Source organism: Lineus longissimus, chromosome 5 (genome assembly GCF_910592395.1).
Source record: "Lineus longissimus chromosome 5, tnLinLong1.2, whole genome shotgun sequence".
In the NCBI taxonomy this organism is placed as follows: Eukaryota; Metazoa; Nemertea; class Pilidiophora; order Heteronemertea; family Lineidae; genus Lineus; species Lineus longissimus.
In genome coordinates, this window is record NC_088312.1 from 8,057,347 (window position 1) to 8,083,584 (window position 26,238).

The following is a 26,238-nucleotide window of genomic DNA, read 5'->3' on the forward strand; positions in this document are numbered from 1 at the left end:
TGGGTTGCGGCTTACCATATACACGTATCTAATTCCATTACCATTTAACTAATTCTCTGTCAGGCGTCGCTGACCAACTATACCCTGAACGTCCGACAAACTTTCCCTTGAGGTCGGGCTGCTCTTCATTGGTGTCTCTACTGGACGCAGACATTGGTCTCACGATGACACTGATGGAGCCCTATTATTCCCACCTAAACATAGGCCTCTCGGTAAATCCCTACCTTGGGACCGCAACGCATCTACTTCTACTTGAAGTGTATATTGGCCAAGAGTTGTTCCATCGGCGTTAAGACAAACACCAACATTAGATCAACGTTGACATCATGAATATAGCATTATGGCTCTTGCCACAGGAGCAGCGATTTTACAGCAGCATTTCCTTTACATCGTTGTTTTCAGCACGTAAATGTAACGTTGATTCTGGCTGGAAAACCATCCTCCCGCTGAGTGACTCCTACAAACCAATCTTGAAGATCACGTTGCAGTGTCCGGCAAACCAAACATTGACCGACTACTACAAGTCCAAAGGCGGCAAGCTCATCTGCCAGAAGGGCGGGACATGGAATATGAATCTTACGGCGAATTTACAGCTATGCAGAGGTATATACGGATATGAGCTCTGGGTAGGAATGTAGACCGTATACTTCAACAACGGCAAAGAAACAAGGGGCTACCGCTGTGATGGTTCTTACCAGCCCGTCCGTCTTGTGGTGAAAGAGGGTGGAGTGAAAATTAGCACAACCAGTATTTGATTTGCCTCAACTACGGCTCGAGTTGCCCCAACTGAGTCTCGAGTTAATGCCCGAACTAAGTCTCGAGTTGCCCGAACTACGACTCGAGTTGACCCAACCACGACTCGAGTTGCCCCAACAGTGCAACGAATTGCTCTGCTGTCATCTTTGATATCACGAACATTATCCAAGATAACACAAAAAAGAGCACAAGGAAAAGAATATGGGAAGAATACCGGAAGAAAGGTAATGGCAATGATCGAGAGAGAAAACTTGATTTTTTTATTCTTCATAGATATGACGGCTGCTGACTTCCGTACTTCAACAACGGCAAAGAAACAAGAGGCTACCGCTGTGATGGTTCTTACCAGCCCGTCCGTCCCTGTGGTGAAAGAGCGTGGAGTGAAAACTAGCACAACCAGGATTCGATTTGCCTCAACTTCGGCTCGAGTTGCCCCAACTAAGTCTCGAGTTAATGCCCGAACTACGTCTCGAGTTGCCCGAACTACGACTCGAGTTGACCCAACCACGACTCGAGTTGCCCCAACCACATCACGAGTTGCCCCACTTACGACAATGTCAGCGTTCATACGGCGAATGAAAAAAAAAATCGAAAAGGAGATGCGAGCGAGAGGAGAGATGCCGCCTTATGAGGCGACAGGAGGAAAAGAAAGTCCAGAGCACTGCGAAAAACCAGAGAACCACTTTGGGGCAAAATGGCTGAATCCTGGGCCAATCCGCATAGGGCATTCCGCTGTCTTCGTCTGTGAAGAGGGCTATGCGTTTGTGAATGGCAGACGGTTCTTTGTGACCACATGTAGTCCTGCAGATGGGAGGCTGGTCGTGAAAGCAGTGCCGAAGTGCAAAGGTAAGTCCCAACTTCAACATGTTGGAGCGAGCTATGAGGTAAAGTTTCCCAACAGCTTGCAGCCAACATCTTTCGTAGAATGGACGAGGTATGCTTAATATATATATTATTCCAACGCATCCTGCATCTCATATTGACTATACCACTGCACTTCGTATCTTTCTTTACGTTTACGCTTCATGAATCCTATAACTGCATGTATACTACTAATAGAAAGACATGATGCTTATTCGTGAATGGGCGCACAATTTGTTAATCCGCACATCGTGTCTGAACTTGTGATGTTCTTCCAGCAGTTGTTCAGTGTAAAAGGCTGAACCTGGCCAACACTGTGGCCACACCAAATTCGACCCTTCAATCTGTAGGCAAGGTGGTGTTCTATTCCTGTCTGGATGGGTACCGGTTTGGAGACGGAACAAGACATAGGCACATTCAGTGCGGACAGGATGGACAATGGGACACGAAGATCCCAGGAGGATGCCAGGGTGTGTATAAACTTCAACACTTTTTAAATGTCTTCTTCGGAGTAAGCTGTGATACTGTAAAATCGGCCAGGAGCGGTCTAGGGTTTTACTCTTATTTTCTGTCTTTTTTCAGAAGCAAAGGTTATTACATATCGCAGGAAATCATCGGGGGCTGAAAGGTGGACCAGTTGTGCTGTCGTCATTGTGACGATGCTGCTGTTACTAACAAGAATGAATTAATGGTGTTCGCATGATTACGGATAAGGTTTGGTCGAAAGACTTTTCAGTGATCAGTCGCATCATATACATGTACTAATCATTTGTAATATGATATTAAGGGTATCTGTCAGCAGGAGGGCTTCATATTTTGCGCCTGGCCTAAGTCCCAGTATCCACAGACATACTTCAGAGATCAGCCAACTTTTTTCACTGAGTTTTCTGTAGTCTAACACCGTATTTTCAGCATTTCATAGAGTTGGCTCTGTGAATTTTTTCCTCCTAGCCACTTTTAAGCCAAGTGGCTGTCACTTTTAGCCAAATTGAGTCAGCTCCAGCCATTGCCGATCGTTTGTCCTCATGGGGCCGACCCAGCCCACAGTAACATGTGCGAGAATGGCAGCCCGGCAGTACTGAGACTAGCAAATCAACGAACGAGTCGAGGAACACGTGACCGGAGACTCCATGGCAACGAAGCGAGCGGGAAACTATCCGTGTGCGTAAGGCGACCAGCAGCGCCACAAAAATCACTAGCGACAACGGGTAGAAATACAATGCAGACGATAGCAACCACGTGTGATAGCGCGGCCGCACGCAATCGTTCCTTGGTGCATTTGGTGTGGAAGTGGATCTTTTTGACAGACTTTGATCAATTTTCGCACAACACTATTACTCTCTCGCCAAATCATGGCAATTCAAATTGAATTCGCAAAATTTTTAGCCAGACATTGTTTTATATTCGCCACTCATGTGCAGCATTCCCAAGTGGCGAAAATGCGAATGGGCGCGCCAACCCTGATTTCAAAAACATATTTGAATTTGACCACTAAATACTGACAAGTAAGGGCCAGGTGACCCCTCTTGAGTCTTAGACCCACCCGAGGGAACTGTCAGGTCTATGTCTTGCTATCCACAGAACCTCCATGTAACTACCTAGTGAAAAGGACACTGTCGGGAAGAAAGACATAGACCCATCAAGTGATCATAACAAAGGATTCCTGAAAGAGACTGGACTAATTTATGGATCAGCAAAAGGAATAAAATGAACACCAGACTTTCGTTTCACAGTAAAATTATATTTGAAACAGTGGCAGAGTATATACTGAGAGAGACTCTTAAGTATCTTTCTTTCAAACTATTAAAACACTATTACATGTATCATTAACAATGCTTTCTGGTTTTCCCAGCTTCTTAAGTATAGAAGACACTTGATAAAATAAACTGGTAGGCAATTACTACAAACTGTAATACGTCAACTTTTTGGCTAAGACCTAGAATTTCATTTCTATCCCCTGAAACTCCCCATTTTAAACCATCTGAATACATGTAGATATGAAATATGTACAACATTGTGTGAGAATCTTGATTTCTGAAACAATATATATTACATGGAGCCTTGGAGGGAAATTCTATAAAATCAGAATATAAAATTGTTTATACACAAAACATATGTACACGTCATGCACTGTGCTTGGATGGGCAGACTGCTGTGAAGGGTTAGGGACATAGGTACGAACATACTTTTGCATTGGATTGGATGGAAACACTGTTGTAGTGTATGGACAAACATATACTGTTGTGGTGGATGGATACATTGTTGTGGTGGATGGACTTACATATACTGTTGTGGTGGATGGATACATTGTTGTGGTGGATGGACTAACATATACTGTTGTGGTGGATAGATACACTGTTGTGGCAAGATCAACAGTACCACACAAGAAGTTGAGAACATGTAACATTTGTTAGATCTTCAAATAAATGCTTATTGCTCTGAAGAGGTGGATGGATGGCTAAAAAACAATTTGATATACATTTATCACAATACAATCATTTTCAAAACTCATCGTTGTACAGTGTGCGACAAAGACATGATGTCAATTGTGTCCAAGTTTTGATTTCATTTTTACCCTCATGGCATACTTTCTAACTGACAGGTATTCTCAACAAACTTGTGGTCACTTTTACAGACTTTTATCAAGAGTTGGGGCACTCCGTACCTCAAATCTTTGGATAAATGGCTGCTGATTGCAAGAATATAAACGAAGACATGTCTTTGTCCTTGCTCATAGCAATATTTAAACCAAGCCTAAACATTAACAGGTTATACATTAAACTAGTAATAATACAAATAACAGCGTTGATTTTATTTTTGCCAACTCACTTGCTGGACGACCCTTAATAACAATACTTAACAAATGAACATGACACATAGACAAAAGTTTGGCAGATACATCGAAGTTTCTATTGGACATCATTGAAGCAATAGTGAAATACATGTACATGTTATCATGGATCGCTATATTGTATGAATGGAAAAGAATCCCTGTGATACCAAGAGGCATTTCATAAAATAGCAGAGCGAAGTTTAAGTGAGATATTGGCCTCAAACAGAACAACCTGAAGGGATGCCATAGATCACAGAAATCAGCTGTGTCAAATAATTTTAAAAAGCTACAAGAACTGGTCAAACAAATTTTTTATCTCTACAGATAAGAATATCAATTCTTACAGAACTAAGTATTAATTTAATGTCTCATTCACTTCATCATTACTCACCCCACTATTTCCACATTACTCCCCAATTAAATTTGATTTCAATTAAAATGTAGAATTGATTGTTTTTCAATCATTATAATCAAAATCATAACAAAAACAGTTACAGTATATGCACCAACGGGATTGGACGGAGTGGTGAATAGCGGAGGGAACCTATAAGACTGAAAAAATAAGAGAGTAGCCCTACTTTTCAATTCAGGTAGGTACACCACTAACTCAGTGTAGACACATTTCTAGGTAATCCCTCAGAAATCTTAAAACCAAATACTGTCGGTTTCACGTCATGATGTCATCGTTGTCAGCATTTGGTCCAAACCTCCTCATGTGTATGTCACTACTTACTTCAGGCAAATCTTCAGCAAAACCCCATTTCTCCATACCTGCGGAAGCAGACACTGAAATGGGACAAACAGCAGATACATGTATTACATGGCGCTGAAGAAAAGTTATTGACAATCCAACAAGACGAATGCTTTCTGTTCCATTTACAGAATAAGACTTGACAAACTTATCTAGCTCATCCATGAAAATGCACCAACTCCTCATTCTCAATCAGTTATCAAGACCGACTTTCGTGGTTCCAAACATGTTATTTAGATTGCAATAGACATGACTGAAGTGTACAGCTATATCGCCAAAACTACTTACCACTTGCCACTCATCCCAAAACCACTTAAATTGTGTAGAATTCAAACACCAACATTAGCAGCTAGCACGGCAACACGACGGTTGCTCAGTTATGGTACTTACCATGAGAAGGTGGCCCATCAAATGTGCTCTGCGATTGAGTAGTTCTCGGTGAAGGCCTAGGCTGAATGCCACCCAGCGGCTCAAGTCTATTACTTCTTGGACTAGGAGTTTGCCAGTTTGTTGGTGGCCCAAGGGCAAGGGGCGGAAGTGGTGAGGCTCCATCAAGGCCTTCATCTTCTTCTACTAATGGGACTGTTTGATTCTTTTTTATCTTCTTCTTCTTCTTTTTCTTCTTCTTTTCTCCAGCTTCAGGTGGCTGTTGATCTGCAGATAAAAATTTCAAATTACGATATTAAAATGGAATAAGATGTCAAACACTGTTTTTGTTGTTGTTTTTTTATGTTATAATCATAACAAAAGCGCTGCAGGACTCCAGCCAACATATCAAGTTTGAATGCATACAGTGTTTCAGACAGTATTGGAAGAAAGAAAAAACAATGCATTACCTATGAATTAGGTATTGCATTGCTGTTTTAGTCTTTAACAGTTCTGGGTTTTAAAGAATTCTTTCCATCATATTTACTCAGAGAGCCAAATCATCAGGGCTGTCAAGGATATAAGGACTACTGGTATAGTGAATAGGAGCATAAACATACCTCCACCATCTAAGGATTGAAGGCGCCTTGGCATAGGCGCCCCTCCAATATCATCATCATCGTCATTATCCACATCCAGACTCCGCGAAAGACCAAGTGGCGTCCCCACTGTGACTGGCATCGGCGACCCCGACCTTTGTACTGACTTAGACTTAACCTGAGACAAATACGGATTGACCGGAGGATCAGCAGGTTCTACTGAGTGATTTGAATTCTCGTTTAATTGTCTTTGCATAATGATATCACCTTCTTGGCTTCTTGTCAAAGAATCGATTCTAGAGACCCTGGGACTGACTGTGGCCTCCACCGCATTTTCATCATTTTCTTCAGGTGCTTCTTTCACTTTCTTCTCAGAGTCCTGAAAAACAAAATGACATTGTCAGGTCGGGCCAAAATATTAACGGTTATTCTCATAACACCTACTGGTTAAACTTGCAACAAGGCAACACCTCACTTTTTATGTGCGCAACGATAACTGAACAACGTAACCTTTTAAATTAAAGGAAATGTCACCTTTTTCTCCGAGGGGTTGGTTCGTTCAGTCACATAGTCATTTATTGTTTGGAAAGGATTTCCAGTATCGATATCCTCTTCATCATCTTTTGGATCAGGTTCACCCCGCAGTCGACGTTCCTCAGCCTCTTTCTTTTCTCTGAAAGTGAAAATAGGATAAAATGGAATACACCATTATATTTGGCAGCAATCTTGATATTTAGTCTACTGCCAATTGAAAATGAGCTAATCTGCCAACTTAGAATATTTCACGGTTCAAATTACTGCACCTGAAATCATCCAACCTATATGTTGTGGAAGCAATAGATTATAGGTGGAGTGTTCAGGCTGAAAACAATAGAACTGACAAAACCTCTTGAGGAAAATGAAGATCTGAAAGATAAAGGCTCGTACTATACCTGGCAAGAGATGAAGGGGCACTTTAAATGAAAGAGACATAAAATCTTCAGCAGCAAAAGCTGTGTCAAAATTCCTACCTGTCTTCTCTTATTTTTCGAACCCTTTCGGCCCGTTCCTTTCTCTGCTGAGCCTCAATGGCCTGCTGCTTTTCAACATCGGCAGAGATTCTTGCATGAAGATCATCATAATCGGCATCAATTCTGTCAAGGAGCCATTGGAAGCCCATTTTGATACCCCGATCCAACTTTTTCCCCTGACCAAGCGTCGCACTGCACATTTCCTGAAATCAAAGTGAGATTGATATTTAAGTTGAAAGTTACTTAACAAATATCTTATAAAATCACCAGTACAAAAGTTAAACTTCCAAGACTGGAACCCATCAGCAAATAAACCTACCGGGCGTTTGTGTTTCAATGCAACGAGACAGAAAATTGAGAGGAATGAGCCATACTTACCACTCTACAAGGGCATTTGTGTACATTGACTATCTCCTCCAGACCCAGACTATCACAGATATCTAACTCATCTAGAGCACCCTCACAATCTTGTTTATTAGCTAAACTGAAAACAAAATAAATAATGTTCAGTATTTGAACAGGTTTTTTTCATTTCTTGTAAAATCTTGTTCTTTGATTAGCACTTGCACTAAAATACCTCTAAAATACTTCTTTATGGTCGAATTTTGAAAAATCAAAGATCTACAGAGAGTTGCGACAGTTATCCTTCCTTTCCAGCAAGATTTAGCATTCATTTGGAGGAAAAACTCTAAAATCGGGAAATTTTACATCCTTGTTTTATATTTCTTTAAAATAGCCTTCAAGCTACTTACATGAGAATCGGTTTCCTTTCAACCTTATCATTCTCTAGTAACTCTGACAAGACTTCTTTCGTTTCGATTATTCGGTCGGGTTGACTTGAATCAATGACGTAAATTATGCCATAAATTTCTGTATAGTAATTCTTCCAAATTGGACGGATGTTTTTGCCACCACCAAGATCGTAAAGCGTGATGTCATAACGGTCAAATTTGAAATCATTGTTTTGGAAACCAACGGTCGGTGCAACATCATCTATTGTGTCTGTAAGTGAATGAAGATATTGCTTTAACACAAACTACGGTGGACTGAAACAAACATTTTTCAGAATGTACTCCAACCAGCTTTTAAAAACTTTCTGCATGAATTTGTGAATAGGAGAATACAGAAGCTTTCCACTGAATGATGTTTGGGAAGTTCTGAGAATCTCCCATGTTGAACAAGATGTCTTTATTGAAAATTACTTTGTCCTTGAAACTTGAAGTGCTTCTTGGTGGAACTTCAAATCAATTTGCTAAGAGCAACAGCCAGGGGCAGGAAGAAAATGATTGAAAATGAAGATATTAGCGGAACTTACCTCCTTGTAATCCACGAGTAGTAACAGTCTTCCCAGCATTATCAATACCAAATATACCCAGGGTCAGTTGCCTGAAAGTTAGATTGGAATACGAAATAATTTGGTTTCTTCATTTGTTTACTTATGTAATGGGAGTTTATTCATGTAACTATTGTAAGGGAATTATCATTATCAACACTGGCTTCAATCAAAATTATACCTAGTGATTACCGGTTTTACCTGAAGTTGAGAGATCCTTTTGTGGAACATGGCAGCGACTATTATTGCAAGTGGCTGCAATTTAAATTGCTCGATTGCATGAGGTTTTGTATTCTTACCTTCCAGGTTTGGAACGCCTCTTCAACCACGACATACAATTCCCCATCATCCCGAACATTTAGCTTTTCCTCCAGACAAAGAGGTTAAAGCAATCACTCTAACAAAGCCAGATAATGTTTTATTGAGGTTGACAGTCTTGAATATTATTACTAAACGGTATAGTATGTGGTCATAGCCAAATGCTTTGAACTTATCTCTGCAAAAAGAAAATATTTCAATCAAAGTCAAGTTGACATGTCTGGTTATCTCTGCAATTTGCAAGAAATCGTTGCTTTGCAGAAATCTGGATGACACATGAGGCAGACATCCCGTAAGGCGTAAGACGTACATCTTCGCTGAATTTGGCACATAGATGAGTAATCAGAAAGTGTAAGAACGACATATGAAAATGCGTTGGTCCAAAGTGCCCCACCAGCAAGCGTGACTGTGACGCTACGCCCACTCAAAGATCCTTGTCCAAACATCACCACATACACTGACAGACACTTTCACTTTCAAGTGTCATGTGCATCATCATGCATTGCCATCAACAAGTCTGTACTACATGCATCATGTACATTTTGTACACACGAATCTACCACCACGCCCTGATCACCCCCAAAATAAGACTTTCTATCGGTTTTGAGAAATTGTTTTTGTGTCAAACGTGTCCTACATGTCCATTTCTATGAAGAAGACAAAAGATAATGCTGTTGCCGCAAAAGAATATCGACAAATTACCCGAAAAATGAAGGCTTATTCCTGTGTTTTGTTTCCCATGGAGGCTGCCATTTTGGTTGCTGTTTAGTGCGTGACGTTTTGCCACGTGACCCTACCTACCTGGTAACGGCGGGCTTTTTAAATACCCATACACGTGACACAGGCACAACCCTGGGCACAACCCCAGGGGCACAACCAGCCACCCTGCAGCACAACTGGCTATGCTGGCTTAGCATACATGATATCATGCCTGCTGCTGGATTGTGGTTAATCAGATTTTCGATCCTAATCAGTTCTACATCGACTGTAGGCGTATAGTTCATTTGTTTACCCGTTTTACCATTTACTGTAAGGTCGGCCAGGAACCGTCACAACTTGATGCGAAATGATCGTGGCCGGGGATCCGGGGATGGAATGAGCTACGACTGAGCCCTGTTATGAGTCGGTCCTTGTGGCGACTGGTTGCGCATCGCGGTCGCCGTTCTCTCCGGCGAGACCCAAGCTGGACTGAGACTGAGAGGACTCGTGACGGCTCAGTACTAGTGTTGTTTGATACTGCAACGGATGTATAGCACACACCAGTGATGAAGCAGTTTGTGCAGACCAAAGCTGATGTATACGAGACTGAAAATCCCCGCCCTCTCAAGAAAATGAGTTGGGGCCGACCGTCCCTGTGTGGAGATCTATAGGCCTAGGCTCCCGATGCAGCATTCACCATCTTCCTCTTCGGACAAGGCAAATACCACTGCATCCGGAGTGCATGTATGTACTACAGATTAAGATACGGTTTTATAGACACTCATGAACTCGGCGCGATTAAAAGCGTATCATTGTTCCCCGATACTTGGATGGAATTGCGTACTGCCGTTCCATGGCATTTCTGTCCTCAATCAGAAACTCAATCGCGGTATATGAAATTCCCATCCCAATAAGTTTCAAAGGATGACCACCCTATAACATCTGCTCATGCGTATCCCCCATCTTTCATCAAGCCCCGACGTTAACGTTGAACCGCACACCTCAATGGTAGTAACTTTCGGCTGGCCTCATCATTAAAGCTGAACCACCTCGTTTGGTGACCATGCAGCGTTCGGTCGGGTGATAATCCTTCAAATGCCCCGGTTGCAACGGTCGTGGTCACTGGTATTTCTATTAAGGGCATGCACCCCTTCCCCCGCCCTCCTAAGATAGCTGATATCTACATTAATACCCCCAAACCATGATTATGCGAAAGACAAGATTTAGATCCCGCGTTTATATTTGTATCCATTACCGAACTGACGACGCGTATGGACAGCTGTCTATGGATCGTATTTTATCGATTATCTCATGACCCACATCATCTATGCAAATGGCGGTTCTTGCCTGCAGAATAACTGCATATAGCATTCGAAATGTGTTGTACATCTAATCAAAGGATTTGGATTAGGTATTTTTGAAGTGAGTTTTGGTGTAGGTGCTACTTCGATCTGCTCAGATCCCTGCTCAGATACATTATACTGGTCTGAGTTGGTTTTTGGACCTCCAGTCCAAATACGTCTGTGTTTATATCATTTAGCTGTTAGCTGTTCGAACATAGCCTATCCACTGCATGGCCCCGAGTCAGTCCCGACTTAACGTCTAGATGACTCCGCTGCAAGTGAACCATGTTCTTTTCTCTCTCCAGTCCCGTGCAATGGTCCATTTCTATCCTCCAAGTCGGGCAGGTTGGTCATTTCGTGCATTAAAGCTGAACTGTCTCCAGAAAACCCTACTCGACCAATATTGACAGTAACAAATTAGTTGATCGATCATCGTCATTTGACTGAAATTGTTTTGTTGAAGGGTTTGCGCCGTGCTCAACGAGCAATGAATGGATCATGATAATTGTCATATCATTGTTAACTTACTTACGTGTCTTCATCATGTCCAGCTCCTTTTCAGCCAACTGTAGTGATAGATCGATGTCATTTATCATCATAAACAAGGGTCTTAGGGGTGGTCATGCAAGACTTATCAGCATCCAGTGAAACCATTTATCCAATAGTCCGATCCAAGAGCTTATCATCATTCGAACAACTAGAAGTACAGAACACGAAAGTCGATCAATTGAATCAAGAGTCAATATAAGACTAGTCTTTGTTTTAATTCTTGTGACACAGGTATTTGTCTTCGGGAATGGTTGTTCATCTGTCATGGGAGGTTCCCGGTCGGGGTCGAACTGTTCCTCCCGCGTAGTTGTTGTGTAAAGTTTGAGATAACACAACAACTACGAGGAGGAACAGTTCCACCCTGACCGGGACACTCCCATGACAGAGGAACAACCATCCCCGAAGACAATCACAAGTACCTGTGTCACAATTCTTGATTGTAGTCATGGTATCAAAAGGTCACAATGGAACACAAGGTCAGAAAGATATTATCGCCATCAGGAATCACATCAACGAACAAGACGGAGAGAACGGAGGACCAACTTTTGAGAATCATGTCTTAGATGCCGTGGGACACTTTGGATCATATCAAAGATGGGTTTTTGCAGTTTTGACCATGACCGACATCCCATCCGGAATGTGTATGTTGTATTTCATCTTTTCAAACGCCAACCCTGGCACCCGGTGCAGCCTCTTCGAGGGGAATAAGACCTATGAGAACAACTTTACGATAGGAGGCGACATTGCTTGTGTGGTGAATGGTTCCAAGTGTGTTCAGTTCGAGTATAAGAGTGACTACAGTTCCATTGTAACCGAGGTGAGTGTGGTCCTTCTCAATCAACTAACACTACTGGCCTTGGGCAAGTCACTTAATCCATTTTACACAACGTATCAAACAAGTTTAGGTCTAGTTCGTGCGCATTGGAATATCTTTCACGCGTATTTATTCATGGTAGCACTAAATGTATCAAGTCTCTCCCCCCCCCCAAAAAAAAACATTTTGTTTATTTGACACTTGGACCATCAGGCGGAGGACTGCGTTTGATACACTCTTGAAAGCATTCAAATTGCTAGCTGAAGCATCAATTTTGTTTTCTGTCGTCTAAGCATCATCTCAACTAGTCCGCCGAGGCTGACCATATGAACTGACGTAGGGCGGGCCAAGCCAGTCTATCTCAACTTCCCCCTTTTGATTTTCAGTGGGACCTTGTATGCGGCCGTGACTATATTCCAGATTTAACCATAACCATACAGTTCATTGGTCTCATCATTGGTGCTACCACAACCGGCCAGCTGGCAGATTCATACGGCAGGAAGAAACTGTGCCTTTTCTCGTTGATGTTCATGATGCTGTCGCAAACCCTGGTGGGATTTTCTGGAACGTGGGAGATTTTTGCGGCGACAAGGTTCTTTGTCGGTGTATTCGCTGGTAAGTCTGTTGGAACTTACGTTGTGACAATGCGAGTGTCCGTTACCTCAAACCGGTCCAGTTGCTGTTCAGCAATAACATCTCAAAGGCGCGCCCATCACTCCGCAAGGTATTCCCTACTCATTCAAAAGTATCCCGCTGTGGGTGTTGTATCGTCAGTGTTCCATTAAAGGTATACGCGGCGAGCAAATCCGTATGCTAAAACGCCATGAAATGCTGTCGTCAGATTATCGCTCCTGTTGTACTAACCACTCCCGAAGCAATCTTGCAAGTCTCCAGAACACCGACTCAAGTCATCAATTTTTCTTTTGCAGCTGGAGCCATTAGTTTATCTGTTCTGTTACCCATGGAGATTATTGGGCCGAAATGGCGGCCGTTCTGCGCTGCTCTTGGTATCTACAGTGTTGGTCACGCCATCATGTGTCTGCTGGCATATCTTACAACTGACTGGAGGAGATTAGCGCTGGCTACTGGCATTCTCAGTTCACCTCTTATATTTGCAGTTGCATTGTAAGTATGCATTTAGTATGAAGAACATTATCCCACCTCTCAGGGAAAACCCCTGTTACTTCTCGTCAGTCGTATAGAAGTATATGCTACAACAATATGGGCCGTATAGAGCCAAAGACATAACAACTTTGTCTTGCCAACATGGATAATGTGGAATAAGGTGCACTACCAATCCTGTCTCTGTTCAATGTCAATGTCTCTGTTTTTAGTTTCGTACCAGAGAGCCCGAGGTGGTTGATACAGAAATCACGATTTGACGAAGCAGAAGCAATCATAGTGAAAATGGCTACTTTTAACAAGAAGCGACCCCCTGATATGGCCGGACTGAAGGAGGTGTGCACTCTCGAGGGAGAAGACAAGGAGAAGGCCAGCAGATATACCTATCTGGATCTTTTCACGACAAAGAAATTTGCTGTTCGGACATTGGTGATTTTGTTCATTTGGTAGGCAACCTTTCAACTATTGGTGATAACTGTTTCCTCTCATAATAAATCTGGATAGTTGCGCTAAAATGTATACGTACATATGACATCTTTTTCAAAAAAACAGATAGGCCGTGAGGTATACGATTATGTACCATTGTCAAAATTCAAAGTGCGTTCCTGCACCGATTAGCAAGACCTTACTCTTTTCGTTCTTTTATACATTGTACATCTTTATCATTTCAGCTTTTCGGCGTCAGAGATCTATTACGGCATAATAGTTCAGATTAGCTCATTTACAGGGGACATTTACCTCAATGCGTTGATATCGGCGTTGATCACACTGCCTGCTGGTTGGGCAGTCATACCTGTTGCATCGTGGTAAGAAGAGCAAAGGAAGAAGTATTTATCCTCTGTCACCATGTTCCGGTATTCTGCGTTTTGAGAACCATTTTCAAAACTCGTTGGAGTGTTACGCATTCATAGAAATATATGGGAGTCCTAGCCCACGGGTTTATAATTTTCTTGCGACCCTGGGATCTTGCATTGTCCAACTATGATCATCATTAACTACTGGTTAGAGGGAGGGGCAAAGTCGGCCGGGAAAAGTCAGTCTAATCCATGAAAAACGCGGATCGAATGATACTGTGAAGACGATTGTGAAGACATTAGTCAAGACGTTGGCGTCAGGTTATCCCATGCTGCGCTTGAACGCCGCATGCAGCATCGCTCCAGTACTGAAAACCATGTCGAAATATCATCTGTTTTGCAGGTTTGGTAGAAAGAAATCGTTCCTTTTATTCAACGTGATTGGTGGGACCTGCATGTTCCTGATCATCATTCTTAACCGTGTGGGCTATATCAAGAAGAACCCTCGTCTTCTGACAGGCTTGGCTCTGGGCGGCAAATCTGCTATAGTGGGCATGTGGACTATTGCCAGCTTGTCTGCTCTTGAGCTGTTCCCTACTTTAATGAGGTAAGGCAATAACAACGATAGAAGGATAGAGCCCCAAGTCTGAGTGCTCTTAAATAAAACACTTGCGGCTATATCCTCTTTACCTGAGACAAAAAGGAACTTTTTTCTTCTTCAGAATACAGGTAACATTCCCCATCCAGAGAAACATGCGGCAAACCCCGTCGGCTGAAACAGCATGTTATTGTAGAATCATGTATGCAATCAAAGAAATACATGCAGATTTACCGGCGGTGCGTCAATCTTATCTCTCCGCCTCCCGGCCTGCATGCACAACGCCGATCGTGTGCCTGAAACGCACCCCAGTCACAGTACCAGTTTGGCGTTGAATTTGTCCTATCTTGGAAATCGACTATCGTTTTCCCTGTCTTATGAATCTGATCATGACGCCCTCTTCTTTTCAGAGCTCTTGGATGTGGCGCAGGGAACATCGCTGCTCGGGTTGGAGGGATGCTGGCCCCTCAATTCGGTTACTTGGTGCGTTTCTGCTGGTGTTCGTTTCCTTATTTTGCAATGAGTTGAAGACGTGTTTAAACGAAATAATTCACCTAATGTGATATTTTAAGTTGTCCGGACGCCAAAGTGATAAAGGCAAAATATTTTTTTCTCATAAATTTAAGCTTACTGCACTTTTATAAGAGGTTACACTATGAGGTCAACAAGTTCGACCCGAGTTCTGCAGATGCACTTGGCCTATGATGCATTGGTTTCAGGAAGTTTCCAAGGCCTATATCATCAATATTTGTCAACTGAAAACTGTGAACAGTTTTCATGGAAGTTGACACTTTGAAAGCAAGCCAATTTCATCGCACTACTTTGACGTGTTAGACTTATTGGCAAATAATTGTTCCTTTCTCCGAACTGAGGGAACAACATGACATCAGCGGCAAAACCCAGTCGTAGGTTTTTTTGCTATTTCATCTGGGTTTTTTATCCTGGTTGAAGGCATTTATCGCCTATTTTCTCAACCGTTCCTAGAAATGACATCAAATTTAAAAGGAAATTTAAACCTTTCTGCTCGTTTTTTATGCCGTGTAGTCATGACTTTTCGTCTCACTTTCAGGGAATTCTAGTCCACTGGACACTGCCTTATATAATCCACGGTTGCTTGGCAGTAGGATGCGCAATCTTGGAAATCTGCTTCCTCCCAGAGACGAATAACATGCCACTTCCCGAGAACCCTCCTCCAATTTCTCATCGGCCAGGATCCAGGCCGAAGAAAGTTCCACGAGATCAGAAGTCAGTGCGGTTTCACTTGTTGGAACACGAGGATGTCTTGGATAGTGACGCGACAACGGAGGACGAGGAAGTGACGGTCTATGAGAAACAAACTGGGTTTTGATGTTGATAAATTAATTTTTGGCAACTATCAATGCGTGTATTAAAATTGTCAAGAGGTTCTTTTTTCTGTGCCTTATTGTCGGTGATATGCTATTGACCATAAATTAAGTCTCCATGCTTGTACACTTCATTTGACTTAAATAGTTAACATATTATGCAATTTTCATTGTTGATATCCGTCCGATGTATGGATGTAAATATTGAATATGAACAAAACAAAATAAATTGATGATAAATATTGGTTGAATCCCGAGAACTATGGATAATGGTCACTAATTTAGTCTTAGGGCTTTATCTCTTTCATTCACTGTATGTATTCGGATCAGGTGGAAAGAATGGTTAGCATCGGGATAAATTAAGTGAAAGTAACTGAATGTGAACGTTCCGACACCATACTCGCAATAAAATACTTTATAAAACAAATCAAAGACTTATTTTTTGTTCGATCATGTGTAAAGGTTAAAGAGACACTGTAACGATAATAATAGGGCTATATACAGGGCCGTTTACACGGGACCAAACCGATCGAGATCGATCCGGATCGGTCTAAACTGGTTTGCCGTGTAAACGCACACGAATGTGACCTGATCTGGGTTTTTTTATACTACGTCATCACGGGACCTACGTCATTGAATGATGAATCGATGAGCGATGTGATCGTCTGGTCTGGCCTGGTCGGGTTTTGGTTCCGTGTAAACTGCCCTTTGTCTTCTATCATAGTCGTAAGGGTATTTACACACCAGGCAAGGGCGCCTCAAAGTGAAGAATGAAACCGGCGGTGTTGGTCACAAAAGACATCAATTACTGTCCTTGGCGTGATCTATAACCTGATAACGCTTCCGTTTGCTTTCGATCTAAAGATACAACAATTCCAGTATTTTAATGACAAAAAAAGCTCGCCAGACCATCCGGTCGTATACTTCCCAATGCGCTTCATTTTAGTGTAGTATTGTAGGACGAACTTCCACTCTAGATCATTACGGATCATTAGCCGATAGCTATTGAGAGTGATATTAGTCTGTTAGGGACCATGTCAAAAATCAAGAGCGGTTTGAGGAACTGAAGCCCGAGAACACCCGATTACTGCAAACTCGGCACAGTGCCGTTCGTCCGGTCACCCACTTTTACTGAGTAAGTTTCTTCGCCATTAGATCCCACAAGAGTCTTTCAAATAAAAAGACTCTGATCCCACATAGGGATTTTCTCCTCGTAAATTGTGTGTTATCTCCACTTTTCGATATCAATAACAATCGAACAGTGAAAAATCATTGAACTGCAATAAACAATGCAGTAGAACGACGGGTAGCCTTAGGCTTGCCTGAAATTTGCAAGCCAAGTCCAAAACTGCCTCACAACACCGACGAAAATTATTAACAAAGATCAGCAGTGGCGGCGTATGATGTGAATCAGGGACATTATCCTCCTGGCTAGGTAAATCCCACGCCAAAGTTGTTCCTTTAAACTGCTGGTTATGGTCCTCCCGTCGGCTCCCTCTTAGGGCTAACTTGAAAGTTTTTAATGATGTGCCTGTGCCAACGAAATGCTGTACCCCATGCAACAAGACCTGCGTGATCCTCCAATGCGGCGGTTTCCAGCGTGCCATTGCATGTACATGTATCGCCCATCCTCATCATTATTGCCCTTTTCGATGATCTGCGAGTTTCGCCAATCCCTGTCAGACGGTTATTAGTCGAATCTCGCTTGTGAAACGCTCCCTGCTTTTTCCATTCCGAGTATATATATAAAGTGACTGGAGTGCCAACCTATTGTTATCGTGAGAACTCGGCCTAGATGATGGAGGACCTTTCCCCTGCTATAACCGCTATTAAAGCCATGCAATTTGCGGCTGAAGACATTTTCGCATCTTTTGTGAGTATAGATTCATTTTACATGGTTCGAGTCCGAATTCTCCTCGTCATCTGCTGCCGAACTTTGTTACAGAGTCTGATGAGTGACTGAAAGTTGGTTTTGAATGATCATCTCACCCCAGTCTCCCCTTTCTAAATGGCCCGAAGGACGAAGACGGAAACGGGATGGATGTGACTCCGGGATTTTACTGCACTCCCAAGTAGCGGTGTCGGTCAAACGCAAGTCTAAAACCCATCGTTGTATTAAAGGCAGCTTGCTTTACATTTCAGCATATGTCCCGAGAAGACGTCTTAGCAATTATTCCCCAACATGACGACGAAAGCAACACAATAGAGAAGTTCACCAAGCATTATATTCCAAAGGAATTTCATTTTAGACATCATCTCGAAGATGTGCTACCAGAGGAATTCAGTTGTGACGAGGAAACACTCTGCGCCGAGGTTAATAACTTTCTAAGGAATCCGCCGTCTCAGTCCAATGTCATCTTGTTCGTTCGTACAACAGCCCAAGCCGACGGCCCACTGATTCCTAAACTTGTCCTTCTATAAGTGTCTTCGTCCTCTTTCTACTGTCCATCATAGTCCAGGGTATTTTTCGGGGGTCGTTTCGGAGCCTTTTCCCTTTTATACTATCACACTGTATCATCCATACTCTACGGTCATCCTTATTTCATTTTCCGTTCACGTCGGTCCGACTGCCCCGACAGGACGTAGTAATTATCGACATGACTTGTATCACAATCTACCAGCTAATGTCTTCCGTCTTCGTTTGTACCTACCACTTGTCTTGTTGCGAGGGCAGTTACAACTGCATAGGACCACCATACCGTTGAACATTACATTTTAATCAGGAGTGTCCTCAGTAAGCTTCGCCTTTGATTCCCTCTCTTGTGTCCCTTTCAAACAGTTGCTTCTTTTCAGACTTTCTACCATGCTTTGTTGGACTTCCTCTCCATACTGAAAGCGCATGTGTGCATTATCTTACAACTCGAAGGTGAGCACAACAACGCTGGCGACCTCCACCACCAGAAGATGCAGCGTTTTTACAATGACGCCATACCTGGTCTCGAAAATGGCCTGGAACGATTTGTATGTATACCACGTATGGGTCTCTCATAAAAATGTTATCGTCTAGCCACCACTCCACCCGTCGGACTTGACCGGGAAGTTTGGTCATTCAAAGAATTGGGAGCGTCCCATTAATTAGGGTCACCTAAAACTGATAAAGCGATGGGATCGATTCTTCACCCGGGGCAAAACGCCCACCCAGTCACTGTTTTTCACAAAATTTGATATCCTCTAGCAAATTGTGATCTCATACTTTTGCTATCAAAAGCTGTTGGTCACCAAACTTGGGCAGAACAATTCCAGATCGAAAGTGGTTACTGTCACCAGCACTCCTCGGGGGGGGGGGGGGGGGGGGAATGAAGGCAGTTGGTTGGTGCTGTCTTATTTACAGAAGTGAAACAGGATGAGAAGAGGACAATCGCTGTAAATTATTTCATATTATCAGTTCACTGAAACCGTAATCACTCCCAATTAATCTTTTTCACCATGCCCTTGGCCTAGGCCCGTTATATGATATTAAACTAGATGCAGCTCAGGTCGACAGAATTAACCCAATTTGACAAGGATCATTCAATACAAAATGGTCAGGAGCCATTGAAGTTGTCAACGACAGCGATCTCGCAATAGAAAATCCCTGTCCTTGGGGTTACGACAGATCCTGGCCGAGTTTACAGCACTCTTGTGTCGTTCGAATATTCAATTTATTACACTTGAAATCGCTACCGTTTCAGGCTGCATCTGGTCCAAGGATATTTAGTTACTCTCGAGGTCATAGATTATAATGTGGCATTGGGTCATATAGGATGAAGAAGATGAATGTTTTTGCTGTTTCAGAGAATGTTAGGATCTATCAGAATATGAAACTTGTTCTCCTTATTTCCAGAGGAATGATCGCAATCTTAACAAATACACGGCTCCACAGCACACTGTTCATGAACTCCCCGATAATCACGAAGTGAAAAAGGCCTACTACATTGCAATTATTTGGCACTTAAAGGCAGACACGAATGAAATGTTCAATCTTTATCAGAAACTGTAGACAATGTAGCCCAGTTATTGCTGTGGCCCATGTCGGTCTACATACATGCAGTTTTATTGCACGACTGGGATTGAAAGACGTTAGGATGGTGTACCAGGTCGGAAGACATTTAGTCACATTCTAGAAGCCAATCACGAACCACAGACTTCGTCACATTCATTGCGGCCATCTGGAGACACAGCCACATTTAGTGACGCCATAAATAAATAAAATAGGCACTACCACAATCAGTGAGGGAGATCATCACAGAAACATAGCACTGTCATGTGGCATATGCCATCATGACAACTGCCTGCAGGATTCACCAGAGGTCAATCCAGGCTGAGACATAAAATTCCAACCCCAATGCTGCCAGAGTTTGCACATTTTTGGAAACAACGATCTTCATACTGATGCAATGTTTGAGTTGATGAAAAAAATATGTCAACGTAAGTTTATCAAGTTTATTGCAGGAAATAGTTCAATATGATACAGTTACAACAATGCTCAATGTCTTACACATTATAAGACCATAAAAATTATTGAATAGTTTTTCATCACCGACAAATATTTATATCTTAATATTTTTGCAGAGTGTGTTTTTTGTTGATTGTTCAACTCCTGACTGATTGAGACTGTGCTCTAGATCTGTCAACCAGGAGTTATCATGTTACTGGGGCATGTATCTCCGACCTACAGTTATAGTATTAAGATCAGTGGCCTGAAAGTTATCAATCCATTAATTCATGTTTCAGTTCCTCTCATCTTGAGAAAGATTTAGAGCCTTTGCTCACATGTTTATAGATCTTGGACTTTTCAAATTTCTTTTTATTTGTGTATCCAAAACCACCCCCTCCTCCTCTCTTGGTCATCTTGGCGCCTTTGCTGCTGTGAACATCTGACAATGGGTCAAGGTCAAACAACAAATGTAAAACAGGAAATTAATGTAAAAATCTAGAAAGAACTTTGGCATTAGTCACTAAGAAGACTCTCCATAAGAACAAGGTTCTGCTGTAAAGAAGTGTTCTCGCATTAAATACACCAAAATATTAGCATAATCCAACTTATTGAATTGTATAAATAGTATACAGTAGAACCTCTCTTAGTGGACACCTCTCTATTAAGGACACTAGTTTTGGTCCCAAATTGGTTGTTTCCATTCAATTTGACCTCTCTAATCAGGACACCTGTCTATTAAGGACAGCACTTGTCAGTCCCATGGGTGTCCTTGATAGAGAGGTTCTACTGTATTTGCAAACAGCTTGAAATAAATTTGATAAAAAAACAACATGACATTTGAGTTTTATGATGTGCACAAAAAGGATACTGAGGTCAACAAATGGTGCCACTTTGAATCCAAACGACAATGCTGTCTTTGTCAGATCCACCTTGTGAACATCGAAGATGGTCTTGAGACTGTGTGAGGCATATGCTCTGATGTATCCCTTGTAGGCATCCTGGGCCGACCGGTGGAGGAAGTAGTTCTTCTCTATTAGTTTCTCCAACTGGAACATAGGAGAAACATTTAACTAAGACAGGTATAACAGATTTGGAAAGATTCTTAAGTCTAATTCACATGCTAAACTTCTTTCACTCTGAGCCACGTTATCTATCAATCAGCCTATTCCACCTCTTGGTCCTCTACTGAAAGACAAGAACAAAAAACATGGCACTAGAATAAACTTTAACCTACTTGTGGTTGAATATTAGATATCTTGCTCCATGAGAATTCGAATTCGTTCAAGGGGACCCTGGCCTGCTTCAAAAAGCGCAGGAAGCCCAACTCCTCTGGCGTAAGGATGAGTAATGCATGACCAATGCCACCTTCCCCTCTGGCTGTTCGACCCACTCGATGGATATATTCCTAAGAGAGAAATGATGAGGTGTGTATCAACCAGGAGATGAGACATTGAGTGAAGCACTTTTACATGTACCACAGGTGACTCTTATGGTAAAGAGCCGACTACGGCGTAAATATCGATTTGGCAAAAATTGACTTGGGCATTTATTTGATATGAGAGTTACAACTCACCCTGGAAACTTTAAGCTATATTGAAATCCTCAACCTTGAAATGCCTCATAAGATATAGGGGTAGTATGACTGATGAGTAATTATGAATGTGTCTACAGTCCAAGCCCTGAAAACTTGTCCTGTGAGCTCTGACGTCACCAAATTCTAACCTCACAACATCACCCCCATTCTCCCCAGCGTAGGACACTTATGCTTCCATCTATAACCAGCAAGAACATTGAGAATGATATTGGGTTGGTGGTATACCTTGGGATCATCTGGAGGATCAAACTGCACGATCCAATCAACAGCCGGGATATCAAGACCTCGAGCAGCAACGTCTGTGCACAGCAAGATCGCTTCCTTGGAGTTACAGAACTGGAAGAACGTCTGTGTTCTCTTGGCTTGCTTTTGTTTACCCTGCAACAAATTACAATAATTCATTGCCAGCAGTATGCCAAAGGTCATGAATTGGGATGAGATATGTTTTCATGCATCTTTATATCAAGCTTTTGCATACAATGTGTGTGTCTGGCAAAGCAGCCTCCGGGCCTTGTTGCTCAAAACTAGTTTCGTCACAAAGGCTGGTATAAGCTTGGCATTTACTTGCTGCAATGTATCAAGAGTTGATGCTTCTACTCACATGAATACACATTACGGGCAGGTCTATGTAGTTGAGGAGTTCATTGTGATACTTGACTGACATACAGGAGCTGAAGAAGACCATGACTTTTTTCTTTCGGTTCTTTTTGAGGAATGTAAAGAGGAGGAGGAACCTCTTTTCCACAGGACACACAACATAACCCTGAAAAGAAGATCAAGAGGAGTAGTTAAGCTGAATTGCAGTATTTTACAATCGGGTAAATGGCTTTTAGGACTTTGAAAAGAATGCATCTTTCTCACCCTATACCAGACCTAAACATGAACACGAACCTGTTCCAAACCTTCAACAGTGGCCATTATCTTCTTGTCATCCACTCCCACATACAGTGGCTCCTTTTTCAGGGAGATTTTGATAAGATCTTCCGTCTTTCTTGTCTGTGTGGCTGAGAACAACATAGTCTGTCTCCTCTCTAGAAAACAAGAATAGGTGGCGTGCTATAGTGGGTCTTGAGGTTAAATTGCATCAAAATGACAGAGGTCTACCAACTCACATTTACCTGTATCAAATCTCTTCTGGAGGTTCTTGTACCTTTATCAATTCCCCACTGGAGGTAGGTACACACCTTTGTAAAATGTTGAACCTGTATCAAATCTCCACTGGAGGACTCACTTTTGTGAAATGTGGTACATGTACTTGTATCAAATCCCCAGAACATGACCCTCATTAGCTGTATAGCTGTAGGCGAGTATGACTTACTTGGCAGAAGTTTGATAATCTGTTTCATCTCCTCCTCGAACCCGATATCAAGGATTCTATCTGCCTCATCAATGATGAGACACTGAAGATTCTTGTACATAAAATCAGGACTGTTCTGTAATACAAAACAAAACAATGGTTGGTACACGTCGGCTGAGATATTGAATTGAAAAATCTCTGGAACAAACCAATATTGGCCATTTCTTTATCATGGCTGGGACTTTTTCAAAACAAGTCATGTTTTAACTGTCTATTTACATCTGATTTGAAGCCAGATGCTCAGTGGAGCACTTTTACCCCCAAGATCAATTTATTTTTAAAAAAATGGCACTTGCTCTTAAATCTGTCACTGTTGGAAGAAGATTTTCTACACTCACTCAAGTTGAAAAAGAGGGCGTCAACACAACATGTCGCTGGATAAAAACACAATGCTAATGTACCTGCAAATGATCCAACAGACGCCCAGGAGTTGCGACTAGGATATTGATTCCCCGTGATAACTTCTTGGCTTCTTCTGCCCGGTTGGCCCCGCCCATCACAAGGCCATACGTATGACAATGATGCTTCACTAGCTCTTTCAAGACTCCAAACGTCTGCATTGACAACTCACGAGTTGGCGAGATAATGATACAACCAGTTCCTGGAAAAGAATGTTTGAAGACAATGCACGCTTTTAAAAGTGATTTGATCCAGGCCATCAGGTTGTGACTTTGTCTCCATGCATGAGGAGAACCTTTGTTCAAGTCACTTTAGTAATATTATAGTTTTTCTACCTACCATTTCTTGGCATAAACTTTAACTTGTACAGCAGTTCAATGGCTGGAATTAAGAAAGCCAGCGTCTTTCCACTTCCCGTTTTAGCAGCACCCATTACATCCCTGGAAGGAAAAAGAATAAATCTAAAGATGGATGGGTCTAAAAATGTCATTTAACTTTGGAATGCACTCTTGGGGACAGGTTTAAAGTGATCTTATCCAGGCATTCTGGTTGTGACTTTGCCCTCAAAGAGTCTTTATATAGGTTAATCAAGTGTATTCATCACAGCAGAAAATTTAACAAGCAACATTCCCAAGCCTATTAATTATAGAAGGAATCGAAAAAAAAACACACCTTATTTTGAGTGGTTTTGCAGTGCGGGATAAAACGACTTTAGTAGGACACTCACCTTCCCTCTAGTAGATGTGGTATACTCTTGGCTTGAATCTCTGTCATATGTGTGAAGCCCATGTCCTTGACCCCATTCAAAGTGCTCTCACTGACACTACCCGCTAATGATTCAAAGGACGTGTCGGTCATGATGCTCATTCCAAGTGAACTGCCAGGAACTGAAAGATATCAAATGACTGTTTGGAAAAAGTCATTGACCTGTACATTTTTTTATTTCACTTAGACTTACTCTCTGTCCATACTGGTAAACCATAACAATAGATCAACATTATTCATAGGGTGTTTATTGGGAGCCCCAACAATATCTTAACAGGCAAGAGAGCTGTTCCCTGGAAGAATACTCACGCTTTGATTCCACTCCATTTTCTTCATCACCAGAGTCTGCACTTTTCTCTTCAACCATATTTTCTAAGGACATCTTCATTTTCTTTGGTTCAGCTGAAATAAAAAAAGGAAATGCTATTACAAATGCCAGGGTTATTTTAAGTCTACCAACTTGTTGGCTAATGTTGTTTCCTAGAGTTTGGCTGTCAGGTTCACAACTGTTTATATTTTAAGAGAAAAGACCAGAAGAGAAATCCTAAATTAAGTTTATTACTTGTCTCTCCTTCCTCTGTAGATTCAGCCTTTCTCTTCTTTTTCTTCTTCTTTTTGGTCTTCACTTCATCTTCTTGTGAATCTGATGCATCATCTGCTACTTTTTCCAAGCTTCTTGCAGCCTCTTCTTCATTTTGTGAAACCTTTTTCTTCTGCCTTTTGTTCTGGATTTCTTCTTCCAGTGAATCAGATTCAGATGCATCGTTTATGCCTTTGACTTCATCATCTTGCTTGTTAGTTTCAACATCCTCCTTCAACATCTTCTTCATTTTCTTCTTTTTCTTCAATGATTTCTTTCTCAATTCTGGTGTGAAAAAAAGATACTTTTATCTTAAGACTAAATCAATATGACTCCTGCCACAAAATGATGTGGCCCCAAGAGGGCAACAGGTATTTCATGGGCAAAGATGCCACACAGACTGCCTGTGAAGTGTGGAGGCCAATACCGGGATATGGCAGAGGAAGCACTGCGTCTACTCCTGGCCACAACTAACATTAACAAACAAGCAGCAAAACAAAAGACTGCATGGACGGTTGCACACGACATGTTCTGTTCTTTTGTTCGTTGGGCCTATATTTTGGTTCGTTTTTGGCCAGCAGTGGCATCTTCCACCTGGTGTAAAAAGGTCTAGAGTATGACTACGCAGCAGTGCAGTGACAGTGTGTACTACTGCCTGCAGTACAGGTGTAGGTCTACAGACTACAGTGCATGGATGTACGACGTGACGTATGGTTGTTCCAGTCCACTCAAAATGTATCAAATTCATTGAAAAAACAGATACTTTAGACTCTTACGTTCGAGAGATGCCATAACTACGTTTAGAACAATTTGTTTATCAAAAGGATGAGGCGCGATCTCAACAAAATTGGGTTAAATTGGTGAAATTTGTGAAAGTAAATTGCTGATTTTCCACCACATGGCATGGAAGGGATTCCCCAAAACTCCTTTGGCTTTTTATAAAATATGGATTTGGAATACATCCGGACATTTGTCTCAAAGCAACGTTTTGACTTCCCAAGCGTAACACTAGCAATAAAAGTAATGTTTTATATGAC

At 42.0% G+C, this 26,238-nt stretch overlaps 5 protein-coding genes across 10 annotated transcripts; 3 read left to right on the forward strand and 2 right to left on the reverse strand.

Moving 5' to 3' along the window:
* Window positions 1-544: 544 nt before the first annotated feature.
* Window positions 545-2,874, forward strand: LOC135487864 (uncharacterized). 2 transcript variants are annotated; one of them, XM_064771988.1, is made up of 4 exons: window positions 545-603; window positions 1,030-1,602; window positions 1,896-2,087; window positions 2,200-2,874. In XM_064771988.1, the coding sequence occupies exons 1-4, from the start codon at window positions 570-572 to the stop codon at window positions 2,304-2,306; spliced, it is 906 nt and encodes a 301-aa protein (XP_064628058.1). In that variant the 5' UTR covers window positions 545-569; the 3' UTR covers window positions 2,307-2,874. The 2 variants fall into 2 exon arrangements, with proteins under 2 accessions (XP_064628058.1, XP_064628060.1); XM_064771990.1 differs by having other exon boundaries at window positions 1,899-2,087.
* Window positions 2,875-2,883: 9 nt separating this feature from the next.
* LOC135487863 (ADP-ribosylation factor-like protein 13B) lies at window positions 2,884-11,475 on the reverse strand. 2 transcript variants are annotated; one of them, XM_064771987.1, is made up of 10 exons: window positions 11,402-11,475; window positions 8,809-9,005; window positions 8,492-8,562; window positions 7,929-8,178; window positions 7,555-7,660; window positions 7,177-7,379; window positions 6,701-6,839; window positions 6,188-6,545; window positions 5,592-5,855; window positions 2,884-5,236 (listed from the first exon to the last, which is right to left on the reverse strand). In XM_064771987.1, exons 2-10 carry the CDS (start codon window positions 8,865-8,867, stop codon window positions 5,118-5,120), a joined length of 1,569 nt encoding a protein of 522 aa, XP_064628057.1. In that variant the 5' UTR covers window positions 8,868-9,005; window positions 11,402-11,475; the 3' UTR covers window positions 2,884-5,117. The 2 variants fall into 2 exon arrangements, with proteins under 2 accessions (XP_064628057.1, XP_064628056.1); XM_064771986.1 differs by lacking the exon at window positions 11,402-11,475 and adding an exon at window positions 9,530-9,585.
* LOC135487861 (solute carrier family 22 member 15-like) lies at window positions 10,855-16,488 on the forward strand. Of its 3 annotated transcripts, XM_064771983.1 has the most exons (10): window positions 10,855-10,948; window positions 11,175-11,214; window positions 11,862-12,235; window positions 12,619-12,847; window positions 13,162-13,357; window positions 13,567-13,800; window positions 14,026-14,160; window positions 14,552-14,755; window positions 15,157-15,229; window positions 15,816-16,488. In XM_064771983.1, the coding sequence occupies exons 2-10, from the start codon at window positions 11,184-11,186 to the stop codon at window positions 16,092-16,094; spliced, it is 1,755 nt and encodes a 584-aa protein (XP_064628053.1). In that variant the 5' UTR covers window positions 10,855-10,948; window positions 11,175-11,183; the 3' UTR covers window positions 16,095-16,488. The 3 variants fall into 3 exon arrangements, with proteins under 3 accessions (XP_064628053.1, XP_064628054.1, XP_064628055.1); XM_064771984.1 differs by lacking the exon at window positions 11,175-11,214; XM_064771985.1 differs by lacking the exon at window positions 11,175-11,214 and having other exon boundaries at window positions 10,860-10,937.
* A 1,383-nt stretch (window positions 16,489-17,871) lies between these two features.
* On the forward strand, window positions 17,872-20,524 carry LOC135488200 (uncharacterized). Of its 2 annotated transcripts, none has more exons than XM_064772695.1 (4): window positions 17,872-17,962; window positions 18,232-18,402; window positions 18,883-19,050; window positions 19,913-20,524. In XM_064772695.1, the coding sequence occupies exons 1-4, from the start codon at window positions 17,885-17,887 to the stop codon at window positions 20,066-20,068; spliced, it is 573 nt and encodes a 190-aa protein (XP_064628765.1). In that variant the 5' UTR covers window positions 17,872-17,884; the 3' UTR covers window positions 20,069-20,524. The 2 variants fall into 2 exon arrangements, with proteins under 2 accessions (XP_064628765.1, XP_064628766.1); XM_064772696.1 differs by having other exon boundaries at window positions 18,883-18,955.
* On the reverse strand, window positions 20,498-26,114 carry LOC135488199 (ATP-dependent RNA helicase DDX18-like). Its single transcript, XM_064772694.1, has 13 exons — window positions 25,978-26,114; window positions 25,184-25,486; window positions 24,931-25,023; window positions 24,584-24,743; window positions 24,196-24,296; window positions 23,859-24,058; window positions 23,419-23,533; window positions 22,992-23,131; window positions 22,702-22,863; window positions 22,326-22,478; window positions 21,741-21,911; window positions 21,375-21,552; window positions 20,498-20,945 (listed from the first exon to the last, which is right to left on the reverse strand). The coding sequence occupies exons 1-13, from the start codon at window positions 25,991-25,993 to the stop codon at window positions 20,809-20,811; spliced, it is 1,929 nt and encodes a 642-aa protein (XP_064628764.1). The 5' UTR covers window positions 25,994-26,114; the 3' UTR covers window positions 20,498-20,808.
* Between the last annotated feature and the right edge of the window lie 124 nt (window positions 26,115-26,238).